This window comes from Lampetra planeri, chromosome 59 (genome assembly GCF_965212315.1).
Source record: "Lampetra planeri chromosome 59, kcLamPlan1.2.h2, whole genome shotgun sequence".
NCBI classification, from domain to species: domain Eukaryota; kingdom Metazoa; phylum Chordata; class Hyperoartia; order Petromyzontiformes; family Petromyzontidae; genus Lampetra; species Lampetra planeri.
This window is the reverse complement of record NC_136165.1, coordinates 4,405,030-4,423,971: the sequence shown is the minus strand read 5'-3', so window position 1 is coordinate 4,423,971 and position 18,942 is coordinate 4,405,030. Positions and strand designations below refer to the sequence as shown.

The window sequence follows — 18,942 nt, the reverse complement described above, 5'->3', positions numbered from 1 at the left end:
ATGTAAGGCCTCGACACAGAGGCGTTGTTTCTCCGTGTGCATATGTGTGTCTCTCTCTGTGTGTCTCTGTGTTATCTCTCTCTGCTTATGTGTCTGTCTATGTGTCTCCGTGTCTTGTCTCTGTCAAATTTAGCAACGTATATATTGTTTTAAAATGACATCCTTTCCCCGTGTAGTACGAGTGATATATGGATCTTAGGCGAATCGGGTTGCCGGCTGGCCGGTTAGCTCAGTTGGTTAGAGCGTGGTGCTAATAACGCCAAGGTCGCGGGTTCGATCCCCGTACGGGCCACGGTAATTTTTATTTTAAATAATATCACTATTCATACTCTTTGGTTCTTTCGGTAAAGTCACGTAGGTATAAAATATAAGAATTTTTTGTAATAAAAAATTATCCAAATATAAGAAAAAACTTTTCATACATTTTTTTAAATAAAAAATTATAAGTAATAACATTTTTTTAAAATCACGACGTTTCGGAAGCAACACAAGCTTCCGCCATCAGGTGGGAAAACCACAGCAAGAAATACAATTACTGTAGTGGACAAGAGCCGTTCGTAACAAGATATTCCTTGCTGTGGTTTCCCACCTGATGACGGAAGCTAGGGTTGCTTCCGAAACGTGATTTAATTACATTTTTTATTACTTTTAATCAACATTTTTTTTATTAAAAAAGTGCTTTCTTTTATTTTATACCTACGTGACTTTACCGAAAGAACATTGCAGTCACGAAAACTTAAGATCTAAACTAACACCACTATTCATTTTTAAACGATAAACAAATTGTTTTTATTTTACAAGGTAAGGCCCTCTGAGCTATATAGCTTTTTTAGAAGCTACTTTGGCCACAAATTATATCCCAATTAAGTGGCTTATCGTGTGTAAACGTATCGCAGCCAAAGACTCTAAACGCGTAGTGATGTCGATCCTAAATGTGGAGGAAAAACCCGGAGGACCCGGAGAAAAATCCACGCGACCACGGGGAGAGAGACACGCAGACTCCAAATATACAATATGGGACCTCTTTAACATTTTGCCGGAAAGGTTAAAACCTATTCTTATATTCTCATATCCAAATGTACAACAGGCGTCAGCATGCCTGTCAACCCTTTATCAGTGCCCTACCTTACTCCGACCTTATAAATCTCAACGTTCATCCTACAAAGTCACAAGGGAGAAACACAAATAGACAAAAAATTAAGTTTCCAATAAACAAAAACAGTTTAATGCATTAATTTAGATAATTGGTGTCAATGATGCTACGTATGATGCTGCTGTCTGTGATCTTGCATGCCCTCCCCACCCAGCCCCACCCCTCCCTCCCACCCCCCACCCAGCCCCACCCTCCCCACCCAGCCCCACCCCTCCCACCCCCCACCCAGCCCCACCCTCCCCACCCAGCCACACCCCTCCCACCCCCCACCCAGCCCCACCCTCCCCACCCAGTCCCACCCCTCCCACCCCCCACCCAGCCCCACCCTCCCCACCCAGCCCCTCCCCACTCTCTCCACCCAGCCCCACCCTCCCCACCCAGCCGCTCCCTGCACGACGGACACAATAATCCCCTGTGGGCTGGTGTAACCAGGAGGTTCCTACCAGTAATATTTTCGTTTCATAGTTTATTGATTTATCTCGTGGCGTAAAGTCTTACTGCTGGCAGTCGTCGCTAGAGGGAGACATCTGCCCGGGTTCAAGCTGCAAAGGAACGTGGACGGCGAACGTGAAGCAGCAGCAGCATCATCAGCTGCTGCTGCTGTTGACTGGGTGAGTGTCACAAGATGTGTCTGTACAACTACACACACACTGACACATTCATATACAGATCGCCTCCTCCGCCCACCCAGTGTAGCCTCAACAGGCTGTAGGGACAAGTGCTGTTAGCGAGCACCTATGAAGGCCGGCACCGTGGCACACGAGGGGGTGGGTGGCCAGCACCACGCCCGGCCGCCTTTGTCTCCCCAGTGGTGATGTTTACACACCGCACCAGGTACTCATTTGAGGCTGAGTCGACCTAGGGTAGGCCCAGGACCGGTTCAGATAATCGTCACTGCTGTTGGTGGCCGTGAACGGGAATTGAACTGGGGACGCCAGGTTCGCAGCACACGAACCACTACACGACCGTTCCCCACTCACGAACACACACACATACACACACACACATACCACACACACACACACACCCCTCCACACACACACCCCCACACACACACACCCCCACACACACACGAACACACACACGAACACACACATACCCCCCACACCCCCCCCACACACACATACCCCCACACACACGAACAAACACACATAACCCCCCCCACACACACGAACACACACACACACACGAACACACACACACACCCCCACACACACACACACACACCCCACACACACACACCCCCACACACATACACACCCACACACACCCCCCCACACCCCCCCACACACACACACCCCACACACACACACCCCCACACCACACACACACCCCCACACCCCACCACATACACACACATACCCCCTACACACACATACCCCCCCCCCTACACGCGTGGGCGTTTCCTCACGAGGGGAAGGAGTTGAGAGCGCCAGGATTGAGACTCCTGGCGCCCCGCTCCACTCCAGAGTTCATCACCATCACCACCACCTCCATCACCACCATCACCACCTACACCATCACCACCATCACCACCATCACCACCATCACCACCTACACCACCACCACCATCACCACCACCATCACCACCATCACCACTACCACCATCACCACCATCACCACCACCATCACCACCATCACCACCACCTACAACTCCACCACCTCCTCCACCACCTCCACCGCCATCACCACCGCCACCACCACCTCCACCATCTCCATCCACCACCACCACCCCCACCACCATCACCACCTCCACCACCACCACCGCCTCCACCACCATCACCAGCTCCACCACCTTCTCCATCCTCCACCACCTCCTCCTCCACCACCTCCACCGCCATCACCACCGCCACCACCACCACCTCCATCCACCACCATCCCCACCACCACCTCCACCACCTCCTCCTCCACCACCTCCATCCCCACCACCATCCCCACCACCATCCCCACCACCACCACCACGTACGTAGCGCATCGCTTGCGGGGCACACAGAGACACGCACGCAGCTTGGGATACGCGCTTCACTACACGCACGAGATTGTGAGACGCAACAGCGTGTCGCGCACACGCACACACACACACTACACACACACTACACACACACTACACACACACTACACACACACACACTACACACACACTACACACACACTACACACACACTACACACACACACTACACACACACTACACACGCACACACTACACACACACACCACGTAGATTATACACAGCCATACACGTCACCATATAGCTGACCACATACACACCAAGTAGATAAACACACACAGCTCAACACACACACACACACTACACACACCACACACACACCACACACACTACACACACACAATCCACACACTACACACACACTACACACTCTATACACACTACACACACACACTACACACACACACTACACACACACACTACACACACTACACACACACACTACACACACACACTACACACACACTACACACACTACACTACACACACTACACACACTACACTACACACACTACACACACACACTACACACACTACACACACACACTACACACACTACACACACACACTACACACACACACTACACACACTACACTACACACACTACACACACACACTACACACACACACTACACACACACACTACACACACACACTACACACACTACACACACACACTACACACACACTACACTACACACACTACACACACACTACACACATTCGCTGTGTAGTTAAAACCAGACGTGCTCTGTTTCTTGTGCAGGACCACGGGCTTACAATTCGCTGGTGAGTACGTCATCCAAGCGTGCAATCAGCTTGCTCACAAGTTTAAACAAATCATCCTCTCGGCTAACAGGAGAGCGCGCCGAGGCTGACTCCCATCCGTTTCAAAGCGCGACCAACGAAGCCGCCGGCGGAAATTCCACGTTCCCATGGAAGGGGCCGGGCGTTTCGGCGAGATGACCACCGGTCAACTTTTGCGCTGCATGGACGGATCGGTCGTGCGGAGTTGACGCGTGGCGGTCGACGGCCCCGCCGAGCGATGGAGCTTCTCTCTCTCTCTCTGAATCGAGACCGTCCGCTCATTACGGGACTTGCGTTGTGATCACGTTTCAGTGTCTCATTGCCCGTCGCTTTTCCATCAAAAACGATCGTCGCAAATGATAGCGGCTCAGCCAGAGTGGGATCGTCGTCTTCATCATCATCGTCATCACGTGGACATTTATAGCAGCAGACGATTACTCTAAACCAGTGGTTTTTAACTTTTACTGAAGCCTCACAACGCTTTGCTTCTGGATCAACCGACCTCCTGTATGCCAGGCGAGGTAGTTAACATCGCCTATCCACCGCCGCGCCCCCAAGTGACGGTTCTGATTCTGAGGCTCTCAACACCGCTGAGGTTCTCTGAGGTTCTAAACAGCCCTGATGTTCTCTGAGGTTCTAAACACCCCTGAGGTTCTCTGAGGTTCTAAACAGCCCTGATGTTCTCTGAGGTTCTAAACACCCCTGAGGTTCTCTGAGGTTCTAAACAGCCCTGAGGTTCTCTGAGGTTCTAAACAGCCCTGAGGTTCTCTGATGTTCTAAACACCCCTGATGTTCTCTGAGGTTCTAAACAGCCCTGAGGTTCTCTGAGGTTCTAAACAGCCCTGAGGTTCTCTGAGGTTCTAAACAGTCCTGAGGTTCTCTGAGGTTCTAAACAGCCCTGAGGTTCTCTGAGGTTCTAAACACCACTGAGGTTCTCTGAGGTTCTAAACAGTCCTGAGGTTCTCTGAGGTTCTAAACAGTCCTGAGGTTCTCTGAGGTTCTAAACAGCCCTGAGGTTCTCTGAGGTTCTAAACACCACTGAGGTTCTCTGAGGTTCTAAACAGTCCTGAGGTTCTCTGAGGTTCTAAACAGCCCTGAGGTTCTCTGAGGTTCTAAACAGCCCGGATGTTCTCTGAGGTTCTAAACAGCCCTGAGGTTATCTGAGGTTCTAAACAGCCCTGATGTTCTCTGAGGTTCTAAACAGCCCTGAGGTTATCTGAGGTTCTAAACACCCCTGAGGTTATCTGAGGTTCTAAACAGCCCTGAGGTTCTCTGATGTTCTAAACAGCCCTGAGGTTCTCTGAGGTTCTAAACAGCCCTGAGGTTCTCTGAGGTTCTAAACAGCCCTGAGGTTCTCTGAGGTTCTAAACAGCCCTGAGGTTATCTGAGGTTCTAAACAGCCCTGAGGTTATCTGAGGTTCTAAACACCCCTGAGGTTATCTGAGGTTCTAAACAGCCCTGAGGTTCTCTGATGTTCTAAACAGCCCTGAGGTTCTCTGAGGTTCTAAACAGCCCTGAGGTTCTCTGAGGTTCTAAACAACCCTGAGGTTCTCTGAGGTTCTAAACAGCCCTGAGGTTATCTGAGGTTCTAAACAGCCCTGAGGTTATCTGAGGTTCTAAACACCCCTGAGGTTATCTGAGGTTCTAAACAGCCCTGAGGTTCTCTGAGGTTCTAAACAGCCCTGAGGTTCTCTGAGGTTCTAAACAGCCCTGAGGTTATCTGAGGTTCTAAACAGCCCTGAGGTTCTCTGAGGTTCTAAACAGCCCTGAGGTTCTCTGAGGTTCTAAACAGCCCTGATGTTCTCTGAGGTTCTAAACACCCCTGAGGTTATCTGAGGTTCTAAACAGCCCTGAGGTTCTCTGAGGTTCTAAACAGCCCTGAGGTTCTCTGAGGTTCTAAACAGCCCTGATGTTCTCTGAGGTTCTAAACAGCCCTCAGGTTCTCTGAGGTTCTCTGAGGTTCTCTGAGGTTCTAAACAGCCCTGAGGTTCTCTGAGGTTCTAAACAGCCCTGAGGTTCTCTGAGGTTCTAAACAGCCCTGAGGTTCTCTGAGGTTCTAAACAGCCCTGAGGTTATCTGAGGTTCTAAACACCCCTGAGGTTATCTGAGGTTCTAAACAGCCCTGAGGTTCTCTGAGGTTCTAAACAGCCCTGAGGTTCTCTGAGGTTCTAAACAGCCCTCAGGTTCTCTGAGGTTCTCTGAGGTTCTAAACACCCCTGACTTCTCTGAGGTTCTAAACAGCCCTGAGGTTCTCTGAGGTTCTAAACAGCCCTGAGGTTCTCTGAGGTTCTAAACACCGCTGAAGTTCTCCGAGGTTCTCTGAGGTTCTAAACAGCCCTGAGGTTCTCTGAGGTTCTAAACAGCCCTGATGTTCTCTGAGGTTCTAAACAGCCCTGAGGTTATCTGAGGTTTTAAACAGCCCTGATGTTCTCTGAGGTTCTAAACAGCCCTGAGGTTATCTGAGGTTCTAAACAGCCCTGATGTTCTCTGAGGTTCTAAACAGCCCTGAGGTTATCTGAGGTTCTAAACAGCCCTGATGTTCTCTGAGGTTCTCTGAGGTTCTAAACAGCCCTGAGATACTTTGAGGTTCTCTGAGGTTCTCTGCGGTTCTAATCAGCCCTGATGTTCTTTGAGGTTCTAAACAGCCCTGAGGTTTTCTGAGGTTCTAAACAGCCCTGAGGTTCTCTGAGGTTCTAAACACCGCTGAAGTTCTCCGAGGTTCTCTGAGGTTCTAAACACCCCTGAGTTTCCCTGAGGTTCTAAACAGCCCTGATGTTCTCTGAGTTTTTCAACACCCCTGGTGGCTTTGGATCCTTCCCCCGGAGACGGTGGAGGAGATGGTGCGAGTGAGCGAGCGAGGCAGCGAGGCAGCGAGTGTGTGGGGTGTTCGTGTGGCTTGCCAGGGCGGGCCGTACCATGTGCGAGGCGTGGACCCTGAAGGAGATGGAGGCGCTGGGTGGTGAGAACGGCGACGACCACGACGGAGGAGGAGAGAAGGTCGTGGAGGACTCTCTGAGCGTCATAATCAACCAACTCCGCAACCTGGGACAGAGCGGCGGGGACGAGTCGGAGCTCTACATCCAAAGCGCCGTCCCTCCGAGGTGCCAGCACCATCGTCATCTTCACCTCGTCCCCAGCAGCTGCAGCAGCAGCAGCAGTAGCAGCAAAGTTGAACTGCTTCTTGTCATTAGTTTGTTGTGTTGGTTTCGTACGGTGCGAAAGAAGTTCAACAAATAAGCGTACATATATTTGACACGAATTTCTTTAGAGCCGCTTTTTGTGTGAAGTGCGTTGCCCTTCCCCCGCACTTCCGATTAGCACGGTGGGCTACGTACGGTGCAAAAGAAGTCCACCATACACGTACATCTATACGCTGACATTGTTGGACCGCGTTTCCATCGCCTTCCGTTCAGCGTTCTGCGCTGTCACTAACGTTGGCATTGGAAGCACGATCAGTAGCAGCATTGTTATCATGATTGTCATCGACATTATCATCTTCATCATCAGCAGCAGCAACGTTGGCATATAATAATAATAATAGGTTTTACCCTTTCTGGCAACAAAACAGTTGTGTTAAGATTTGAAAACACCAAACTGAAACCTTTTGCAAGGACTCATGTCCTTCATTAACCACACGTACTTGTGGTGGACATGCAAACAAAACGCACGCTCTGGTAGTAGATGACGCATTGCCTTTGAAACTGATTGGTCCACACCAGAGACGGCTTTCTTTAGAGCCTCGTCTCAACCGGTGTTAGACCAGAAGACGCCAAAAGGCGAACATCACAAAGACGATGTCACCGTCAGGACATTGAGAGCTCGAGGTGAGCGGCTACATCAACGGAGGCCCCATGAAGCAACGTCGGCATTGGACGCATGTTCAGTGTCACCGCCACCGTCATTCTCATCACCATCTTCACCTGCTGTGCTTCACAGACACAGCCTGCGGTAGTATTATTGTGCCGCGCCACGCTACGCGAATCGTTCGGAACGATGTCCGACGTTTCGCTCCGCGTCCTGGGAGCTTCTTCTGGCAAAACCGAATTCAGCGGTTCAGTGAACGCTCCCACCGCAGCGGTTTAAACTCAACTGATGATCATCAATCAACCCACCGTCCCCCGCCGCTTCTGTCTATCTTGTCTGAATGTTGAACTTTTTTCACACTGTACCTTGGCCAGCCGTGCTAATCGGAAGTGCGGAGGAAGGACAATGAAAAAAACACAAAAAGCAGCACTAAAATAAATTAGTTTTGTCAATCTAGACGATGATTTAAAAGTCCAAAGCTCCCCGTGGCTTCTTAATATCGGACGGGGAAGAGCGTTCCAGACGGCCGCAGGAGCGCATTTGAAAGCGCCGTGTAAATTTACGCGCGTAAATGTACGCGATCTAACCCAACAAACCTCTATTATGGACCTTGCAACGTGTTAGTTCGGCAACCTAAAACCAGTGCAGCTCAGCGAGCACTGGACAGACACAGAGTGACCTCGCAGTAACCCGTCACGACTCGTGCCAGAGAATGTCGCCCACGCTGCAGCTTGCGAACGTTTTTTTTTACCAGACGTCCCGTAGAGTATTGAGCTGCAATAATCGAGCCTTGTCGATATGCTACTTTGGCCACGTCTCTCCCCTCTGCTGCCCCCGGCAGCCCGTACAGCACCCTGCCTCGCCAGTGGAGCCAGCACCTCCCTGCGCCAGCCGAACAGCCCCGGTGCAAGCGCATCCTCACGTTCGCTCCGGACATCCACTCGCAGCAGCAGCAGCAGCAGCAGGAGGAGGAGGAAGACGCGTCGTGTTGCGTCAAAGCGGCCGAGCTGGGTCTCTCCATGCCGTGCCATTACTGCGTCGCCGACACCAACTCGTCCAGCCCGGAGGAGCGGTGCGGCGAAGACGGTGAAGACGGCGGCGGCGTCGGCGTCACCACCGACGTCTCGTACGACGACGGCTGGTCGCCGGCGCTCGCCAGTGCCCACGGGAGCTACGTGGCGGGGCGCCGCCGCCACCACCACCACAACCACCACAACCACTACAACAACAACCACTACAACCACCAGCAGCAGCAGCAGCAGAACCACAGTCATCAGCGGCGGAGGCACGGCGGCGACGAGGAGGAGGAGTTGGAGGCGGGCCGACACCATCGCTGGGACGCAGGTGACACACGCCTGTGCAGAAGCAGAATCAGAAAACAGAATAGGAATCATCTTCTTGGTTCTTTCGGTAAAGTCACGTAGAATGGAAAGAACAAAAGAACAAAATAAAACATAATAAAATAATGATCACGACGTTTTGGCCACAACGCAAGTAGCCGTCCTCAGGTGAAGACCAGACGCTGTCTCCCCGACAGACCTGTTCTCCACCTGAGGACGGCTACTTGCGTTGTGGCCAAAACGTCGTGAGAATTATTTTATCATGTTTTATTTTGTTATTTTGTCATTTCCATTCTACGTGACTTTACCGAAAGAACCAAGAAGATGAATCCCTGCAGTCACGAAAGCTTTAAATCAGAATCGGAGTGTTTATTTGTACCGGAGGAGGAATCCTATGAGCTGTGAAGCTCTTTAATGTTTCCTCCCCGTGCCCTTCCTGGAGCGCGTGGGGCGAATAACGCCGCTGCACGGGCTCTTTCGACGGGTCAGCCGCTCCAAACGATTTGTTTTATTTGACCAGGTAAGGCCCACTCGAGTGAGGCCTACACTCGAGTGGTGTAGCTCTTTTTCAGCAGCGACCTGCCCATCGCAAATGACAGCTCAACGAAGTGGCTCATCATCGTGGTCGCGCGGGAAATGTTCAGCCGAATGGTCGAAACGCGTGACGTCGATTCCAAATGTGTAGGGGGGTAAAATAAAACGGGAGGACCCAGAGAAAAATCCACGCGACCACGGGGAGAGAAAGAGAGAGACACGCAAACTCCTAATATGCATCCATAATAGAGGTTTTTTTGGGTTAGATCGTGTAAAAAACCCCAAAAACTCTATTATGGATGATATTGGTCACGAAAGCCTACGTGTTAAACTCCTACTATACAGGCATCGGTCAGGGTAGGGATGGAACCCGCGACCTCCTGCATACCAGGCGAGGTAGTTAACATCTCGCCAGCTCAGCGGCGGACCCGTTGCCACTTGGTAAACACTCCACTGCTGTTGTCTTTGATCCGTTGAGGGAGGATTGGAGCAGATCCACTCCGCGTCTGAACAGACGGCAAATCGAGTGGATAGCAAATCTAAAACGACGCCTTGAATCCGCTGTTGTTAATCCGCGCGAAAGAAGAAGCCGCTCCCGTGCCAACGTCTTTTTTGGATTGTTTAGCTGTGTTAAGTGGGCAAATGATGGGGGCCACTTTGTTGAGCTATCATTTGTGGCCAGGTCGCTTCTGAAAAATGAGTGAATACCTCGGTGGGCTTTGCATGGTCGGATGGGGATGGCTTCGTGTTGTATTTGTTTGTGTGTTTGGGTTTATTTGTTTTAACTTTCTTGTACGTTTCACTCCTGTCGTGTGTGTGTGTGCTGTTGTCACGTGCTTACCCCGTACCCCCGACTGGACATCTGTGAGTTTCGGAGCTCATCGGATTCCTCCTCCTCCTGCAGTGTCAATACAACATTCTGTGTCTGAGCCTTGCGATGCCGCTGTCGTCGTGTGTTTCACCGCTCGCTGAGGAGGTGGAGATGGAGGAGGTGGTGGAGGAGGCGGCCGTGACGACGTCCGCCACTGGAACCACGCGGGGCCCCCGCGAAGCTGGCGGCTGCTGGAGCCGTTCTCCACCTCGTCGCTCGAAGGAGACGACAGCTTCGAGCTGATCCTGCGCGAGGCCGACGCGGACGAGATGGCCACCGTGCGCGCCGTGCTCCACAAGAAGGAGAAGCGGCGGAGGGACGACGGCGCCGACGAAGGCGCCGACCGCGGCGCCGGCAAGCGCCGGCGGGACTCCGGCCGCTTCTTCTGCTGCTGCCGCCGCGGATCCGAACCGGGAGGTGGAGACGGGACGGGCGGCCGCGACGGCGGGCGGCGGTGCTGGCGCTCGCTGGGCTCGTGCGCGCTGGCGCTGCTGCTGGCGCCGTGCCTGGCGTACGCCGCGTTCGCCGCGCTGCCGTGGAGCGCCGCGGCGCCGGGGAGGGCGGCCGCGCCGACGACGGCCGAGCGGCTGGCCTACGCGCTCCGCTGCGGCGCCCTCGCCCTGCTGCCGCTCGTGCTGGGTGGGTGGGTCGGCGCGGGGGTTGCGGGGCGGGGCGGGGGGGGGGTCCGCTGGGGGTCGCCGGGGGTCGCGGAATCGACAAGTTCGTGGAGTCGTCGGGGGCGCTGGGGTTGCGACGTTGCCCGGGCGGTTGGGGTCGTGGGGCCGCTTTGTAGCTGGGGTCGCAGAATTGTTGGGGTCGGGGAATCGTCGAAGTCACTGGGGTCGCGAGGGTCGTAGAATCGTTGGGGTCGCCGGGGTCGTAGAATCGTCGGGGTCGCGAGCGTTGCTGGGGTCACCACGACCACGGGGTCGCCAGGGTCGCGGGCACGGGTCGATAGATGCTGCTGTTGCGATTCTGAGTTCGATTCTTGGGTTCAGCCGCCCGTGATGAAGGAAGTGCCAGAGGTTGGGATCATGTTCGTGCTGATGAAACCCCAAAAGGGGCGTCAGCGTTTCTTCGACGAGACAAACGCCGCTTGCGAATAACATTCGTTTGGAAAGCCAACAACGGGTCGAGAGAGTCAAATATGTCTTCACGCGTGGAGATGCGGACTGCTGCCTCTATTTGCTTTGTGTGTGTGAGAGGTAAGTCTTGTTCCACTCTCCGCCAAAACGCAGAAAGTGGGCAAAGTGGGGAGCACGGTTGGCTAATCTGCCGGTCATCTCAGTCAGCCGACCCCATGGCGCCGCCCGGGTCTGTCCCGTGACCTCCAGCCAGCAAGACTCCGACACTTCACGCGGCCTCAAAGTGCACCTAGCCTGGCACAAGCGCCGTCGTGACGTCTCCGCCGTGAATGGCGTTTCGCGCACTGCGCCATGAACCCAGTTCAATTCCCGCTCACGGCTACCAGCACCAGTGCCGATTATCTGGGCCGCCCATAGGTCGACTCGGCCTCAAATGAGTACCCAGTGTGGCGTGTTACCATCAGCACTGGGGAGACAAAGGCGGCCGGGCGGGCGCGTTTCTGGCCACCCAGCCACTCGTGCGCCGCGTTCCTGGCCGGCACCCGCCACTAGCGGCACTTGCCCCCCAGCCCCCCCGCAGCGTTCCATCGCGAGCTACAATACGCGAGCATCTTTGTCTTTGCATTCCGCCAGGCATGCTGGCGGCGGGGCTGGCGCTGCTGCTGCGGCAGCTGCGAGGCGGTGCCGCGGCGAGTACGTCCGCCGTGCGTGCCCAGCGCGCGTTCGTGAGCGACACGGCCCAGCAGCTGCTGCTGCACCAGCTGGCGGCACTCGTGCTGGCGCTGAACGTGGAGCCACACTTCCTGCCTCTCGTCCTCGTCACGGCCGCACTCTTTGTGATCTCACGGTGAGGGGAGCGGTGGGATGAGCGGAGAGACGCCAGGCGGTGGCTGCCTGCCGTGTATTTGGAGTTTGCGTGTCGATCGCTGTCTGGGCTGGCGAGACGTTAACTACCTCGCCTGGTATGCAGGAGGTCGCGGGTTCCGTCCCTATTCTGACCGATGCCTGTATATTAGGAGTTTAACACACGGGCTTTTGTGACCAATATCATCCATAATAGAGTTTTTTGGGGTTTTTATGCGGTCTAACCCAAAACACCTCTATTATGGATGTATATTAGGAGTTTGCGTGTTTCTCTCTCTCTCTCCCCGTGCTCGCGTGGATTTTTACAAGGGTCCTGAGGTTTTCTTTTTTCCCCTCCACATTTAGAACCGCAGCTGGAACCAAACATTCCGCACGCGGCGATGGTGAAGCCGCTTCGTTGAGCTGTCGTTTGCGACGGACAGGACGCTGCTTAGAAGCAGCGACGCAGCTCAAGTCTGAGCCTTACCTGGTAGAATCAAGAATAGATTAGTTTAGTTTTTTACTCGCTAACAGCACTTGCCCCAAATGTGGCCGCTTTAAATTTCGACGTGACAAAGCCAAGATGGTTGAGCCGTCATTTGTCAATTGCCAGATCACTTCTGAAAAAGAGCTACACCACTTCAAGTTCATTTATTAGATACAGCCCTGTGAGCCATTCGGCTCTTGAATCGGGTGCAACCGCAACAAACAAAAAACAAAAACATGAACAAAAAACATCTTAAAGTGACTATGTGACTGAGTGCAAACAGAAAATCCAAGAAAAGACAGCTAAATATTGCAGAAAAAGCACCGTACACCAACACTGTGTGCAAAAATCCCAGTGGGATGCAAGTCAAACAACAACAACAACCACAAGACAACAACCACAACAACCACTCAAGTGTAGGCCTCACCTGGTGAAATAGAAAGTTTTACACCATTGGAAACTCATTTGCCAGTAAATGCTTACCCCGAGCTCTCATACTCTGATGGTGCATTGTCTTTGAGTTGTGCGCCTTTTGGCGTCATCTGCTCCAACCCATGTGAGACTAGGCTCTAAGGAAAGCTGTCTCGGGTGTGGACTAATCAACTTCAAGGACAGGGCATACATTATCAGAGTTGTGGTTTTTGTTTGCATTTTGACTGCAGGTATTGTGGTCTATGCAAACATGACTCCTTGTAAAAAAGGTGTCAGTTTTGTTGCCAGATAGAAGGGTAAAAACCCAATTATTATAATAGAAAGTTTTAGTTCAGCTCGCTAACAGCCCTTGTCCCCAACGGCAAAGGGGGGGGGGGGGGGTGGTGGTGGGGGGGTAATCTCTTATCTTTCCCCCTCCGTGTCTGTGCCCGTGACCCAGCCTCGTGTTCTGGGCCACCATCAGGAGCTGCTACGCCGGCTTCGGCTTCTGCCTGAGCTTCGCCCCGTCGCTCGCGATGCTCTGCCACGCGCTCTACTGCCTCTTCACGCTGGGGCCGGCCGGCCCGCACGGCGGCCTCGACGACGGGGGCCACGGGGGGACGGGGGCCCGCTCGCCTCCTACCCCCCACGTGCCCCCGGAGGTGCAGTGGTGGGGCAGCTGAGCCGCTGGAGACGGCCCGCGGCCCGCGGCGCTGATCGGAGGCCGTGGTGGCCGCCGTTTCGATCTCTCTCTCCCGCCGGACGTTTTACCGGCGGGGTCAAGGGGAGAGGGGAAACGTCCGTGACGGTCGGGGGGGCGGGGGGGGTGGCCGGGGCAGGTGGGGGAGGCTCGCGGACCGAGCGGACGCACAGACTTGCGCTTGGACTTCTTCTGCGAGGAATCCGTCGTGCGGTGGAGAGATGTTAAATGTGGTGAAAGATGTTAACTGTGGTGAGAGATGTTAACTGTGGTGGAGAGATGTTAACTGTGGTGAGAGATGTTAACTGTGGTGGAGAGATGTTAACTGTGGTGAGAGATGTTAACTGTGGTGAAAGATGTTAACTGTGGTGAAAGATGTTAACTGTGGTGAGAGATGTTAACTGTGGTGAGAGATGTTAACTGTGGTGGAGAGATGTTAACTGTGGTGAGAGATGTTAACTGTGGTGAAAGATGTTAACTGTGGTGAAAGATGTTAACTGTGGTGAGAGATGTTAACTGTGGTGGAAGATGTTAACTGTAGTGAGAGATGCTAACTGTGGTGGAAGATGTTAACTGTGGTGAGAGATGTTAAATGTGGTGAAAGATGTTAACTGTGGTGAGAGATGTTAACTGTGGTGAGAGATGTTAACTGTGGTGGAAGATGTTAACTGTAGTGAGAGATGTTAACTGTGGTGAAAGATGTTAACTCCTTCGCCTGGTATGCAGGAGACCGTGGGGGTCGATTTCGACCCTGACGACGCCTGCTGCTGCTGTATATTTGGAGTCTGCGTGCCTCTCTAATCCGAGGTCGATTGGTTTTTCTCCGGGCCATCCGGTTTTTCCCTCCACGTTTAGAATCGACGTCACGCGTTTAGAGTCGTTTGGCTGCTGTAAATGTTGTGTAGCTCAGTGAGGCCTGACCTGGTTACAGTAAAAAAAATAGTCAACAATACACCGTAATGCCCTCTTCCAGTAATTATTTCTCCCCACGTTACATTTTTTAAAACTTTTTTAAAAATATTCTTTCACACAATCCATCGGCTGTACGGCCTTCTGGGAGGGAGCATCGTAATACATCGGCAGCATTGGCTCAATACCAGCAAGATATGCGGACCGGTTTCGATATTCATTGTCTCATCAGCGGAGCCCGGCTTGTTTAAACCAGTGGCCAGTGAACTGTCAGATGTTTCGTAGGCCACGATGTTTAGCTGCAAGCAATGGGTCCTTTGCCAGCATCGGTTTAAGCAAGCCTGAATCTGCTGATGAGACAATTAATGTTGAAAGCAACCCAGAGTTGTTCGTGCATTGAACCAACCGTCTTGGTGAGACGGACTTACAAAATGCGTGCAGCTCATGGGTTGTGTACATTTTAATTCTTTTTTTTTCACATTTGTTAAGTCGTGGCGAGACGTTCTCTTTGACCCGTTACATTTGTATACTCACCGCAAATCTAAGACTTTTATAAGCACATCATTTAATAGAGTGTTAATATATATATTCGTACTGCATTTTGTGGTTGCATGACGGTTATGTTGGCCGAGTTGCGTAGCGGTGAGACAGGGTTTGCATCCACGAGAGCTGTTTTTTGGGGTTAGATCGTGTGAATATAAATGTGTCGTTAAACCCGCCACCACCCGATACAGCCAATTAGTGAGGTTTGTCACGTAAACAGAACGTGCCAATTCGTTACTAGTTGAGCACACACACCGGTTGTGTGTTGGAGAGTTAAACTCCAACTACAACGTTTACATCTTCTTAGTTCTTTCGGTAAAGTCACGTAGAAGGGAAATAATAAAATAATAAAAATAAAACATAATAAAATACAATTCTCACGACGTTTCGGCCACAACGCAAGCAGCCGTCCTCAGGTGAAGACCAGGTCTGTCGGGGAGACAGCGTCATTCATGCTTGCGTTGTGGCCGAAACGTCATGAGGATTGTATTTTATTTTAGCTTTAAATCGAAATACAACGTTTACAATTCGTGTACTGTGGCGTTTCGCCGGTAATTACAACAGCAGCAGCCAGCATCATCAGGCGACAGCCAGAGCGTTGTGGAGAAACCCTTCCCCTCCTGTTTCGGTCTTAAATAGACGGAGGGGGGTAGATGCGACGTCGTCACTTGTGAGATAATCTGGTGCGAGGACCAGGGTTTTTATCGTCGTTGTCATCATCATCAGCAGCAGCAGCATCGACACTTTTGCAATCATCATCATCATCATCACTTCCATCGATTTAAAGCTTTCGTGACTGCAGGGATTCATATTCTTGGTTCTTTCGGTAAAGTCACGTAGAAGGGAAATAATAAAAATGAAACATAAGATTTTTATTGCTATTATTTCATTAATTCCCTTCTATGTGACTTTATCGAAAGAACCAAGAAAATCACTTCCATCGTCACCATCAGCCAAGTAATAATAATCAGCATCATCACTTTCATCATCAGCCAAATAATAACCATCATCTTTTCCATCATCTTTATCTTAAGCATCAGCATAACCATTTCTCTATCACCATCATCAGCATCATCATCATCATCGTCATCGTCGTCGTCATCACTATCACCAGCTGTCGAGGCTATGCCATTCGGTCGCTTTGTAAATTCTTGCCTCAGGAAGGTGGAATTTCCACCTACGGGCTCAGCACCTGCAGCAAAGCCGAGCATGAGCCGCCCCGAGGGAGTTCCCTCAGATTTCTAACAGCTCAGCGCAATCTTGATTTGAAGCTTGCGTGACTGCAGGAGGCAGAAATAAAATAAAATAACGTCGTGATTTTGCTTTTATTTAATTTCTAACTACGTGACTTTACCGAAAGAACCAAAGAGTATACCTTGGTATGAAACTGGAGAAAACTGCGGAAGCCGGAGTGACGCGAATAGACTTCCCCCTGGCAGCAGAGCTAGGCATGTGGACTCTACCGCAGATTTCTAATTTTTCTCCAAAACTATTTTTTAAACAGAAGAAATCTGCGGAAACCCGAGTGGCACACACTCGCCCGTGGCAAGCGGAACCAGGCGCGAGTGCGCTCCCAGGGACGTTTACCGCAGATTTCTAAACGTAATACGCCACATCCTCGTGTAACATCCCGTGTGGCTCTTGGCCATAAGATGATCCTATTATGCAGCTATTAGGGTTACGGTGGTTGGCAGCCCTTTGAATTACGCCTTAACGTGTTCCAATCAACGGTGTGTGTTCAAACAATGGGCGAATCGCACCTCAACGCACCTGATCCCATCAGATGTCTCTCCGGAGCTATGCAGGGATGAGCCTGGCCAGAGGGCAGCTTCGATGGGAGACCAACGGAAGTGTATGTCGACGCGTGTTGTGGCTGCTGCAGGAGCTGCGTTGTCAGTGGATGTCAATGACAATTGTGCAGGGACTCCTCCACTTACGAACATTCGACTTACGAACTTTCGGAGATAAGAACAAACCCTGTGCGTATGTCCAGTTGCCTGTTCGGACCGACAGTCGTAAGTTCAACCGGCACGCAACATATGGCGGCGGTGGCATCGACATATGCAGAACGTGAAGAGCCAGTGGCATCTACATCTGCAGAACGTGAAGAGCCAGTGGCATCTACATCTGCAGAACGTGAAGAACCAGTGGCATCTACATCTGCAGAACGTGAAGAGCCAGTGGCATCTACATCTGCAGAACGTGAAGAACCAGTGGCATCTACATCTGCAGAACGTGAAGAACCAGTGGCATCTACATCTGCAGAACGTGAAGAGCCAGTGGCATCTACATCTGCAGAACGTGAAGAACCAGTGGCATCTACATCTGCAGAACGTGAAGAACCAGTGGCATCTACATCTGCAGAACGTGAAGAGCCAGTGGCATCTACATCTGCAGAACGTGAAGAACCAGTGGCATCTACATCTGCAGAACGTGAAGAACCAGTGGCATCTACATCTGCAGAACGTGAAGAGCCAGTGGCATCTACATCTGCAGAACGTGAAGAACCAGTGGCATCTACATCTGCAGAACGTGAAGAACCAGTGGCATCTACATCTGTAAAACGTGAAGAACCAGTGGCATCTACATCTGCGGAACGTGAAGAACCAGTGGCATCTACATCTGCAGAACGTGAAGAACCAGTGGCATCTACATCTGCAGAACGTGAAGAACCAGTGGCATCTACATCTGCAGAACGTGAAGAGCCAGTGGCATCTACATCTGCAGAACGTGAAGAACCAGTGGCATCTACATCTGCAGTACGTGAAGAACCAGTGGCATCTACATCTGCAGAACGTGAAGAACCAGTGGCATCTACATCTGCAGAACGTGAAGAACCAGTGGCGTCTACATCTGCAGGAGATTGTACAACTTCTAAAGCCATTCCCCGTGTTTAGTGAACACGCCGTACAACGTGTTTGCAATCGACAGGAGTAAAGTTGGACTTACGAACTAATCGACTTACGAACAGTACCTCTGGAACCTAACTCGTTTGTAAGTAGAGGAGGTCCTTTATATTCTTGTATTGTACTACGCTGCCAAAGTCTGCATGCTACTCGCCGCCACTACAACCACAGTGACCAGCGTAGCGAAGTATGGCCAGTTAAGCCTCAGTAGTGGAGGGCTTCATCCAGCAGTGGATTGGCCAGAGGGTGTATTCGTACATTTGTAGTGTGTGTGTGTGCGTGTGGAGGGATGTGGCACGCTGCGCTACGAATCCGGCGACCCGGGTTCGATTCCCCACTCGCGAACAATTACAGCGAATATCTGAACCGGTCCCGGGCCTCCCCTGGGTCGACTCAGCCTTAAACGAGTACCTGCTGCGGTAGGTGTGGAACAATCAGCAACCGGGGGGAGACAAAGGCGGCCGTGCGTGGTGTTGTCCACCCCCCTTCCTTTCGCGTGTGCCGTGCCAGACCTGCGGAGGTGCTCGCTAACAGCAAA

At 51.9% G+C, this 18,942-nt stretch overlaps 1 protein-coding gene and 1 non-coding gene across 2 annotated transcripts; both read left to right on the top strand.

Annotated features, from left to right (window-relative positions):
• The first annotated feature begins 218 nt into the window (after positions 1-218).
• On the top strand, positions 219-292 carry TRNAI-AAU (transfer RNA isoleucine (anticodon AAU)). The gene has a single exon. It is a non-coding gene; the product is annotated as a tRNA-Ile (tRNA).
• Positions 293-2,525: 2,233 nt separating this feature from the next.
• LOC144736165 (uncharacterized) lies at positions 2,526-14,077 on the top strand. The gene is made up of 7 exons (XM_078618751.1): positions 2,526-3,115; positions 3,931-3,953; positions 6,875-7,072; positions 8,617-9,119; positions 10,626-11,159; positions 12,239-12,452; positions 13,807-14,077. The coding sequence occupies exons 3-7, from the start codon at positions 6,888-6,890 to the stop codon at positions 14,027-14,029; spliced, it is 1,659 nt and encodes a 552-aa protein (XP_078474877.1). The 5' UTR covers positions 2,526-3,115; positions 3,931-3,953; positions 6,875-6,887; the 3' UTR covers positions 14,030-14,077.
• Positions 14,078-18,942: the final 4,865 nt, after the last annotated feature.

What these genes read in the sequence shown, in the direction of transcription:
- LOC144736165 (XM_078618751.1), top strand. Translation starts at nt 6,888, where the DNA reads ATGTGCGAGGCGTGGACCCTGAAGGAGATGGAGGCGCTGGGTGGTGAG. An exon ending in CAAAGCGCCGTCCCTCCGAG is followed by an intron (nt 7,073 to 8,616) that starts GTGCCAGCACCA and finishes TGCCCCCGGCAG; the next exon opens with CCCGTACAGCACCCTGCCTC. An exon ending in CCTGCTGCCGCTCGTGCTGG is followed by an intron (nt 11,160 to 12,238) that starts GTGGGTGGGTCG and finishes GCATTCCGCCAG; the next exon opens with GCATGCTGGCGGCGGGGCTG.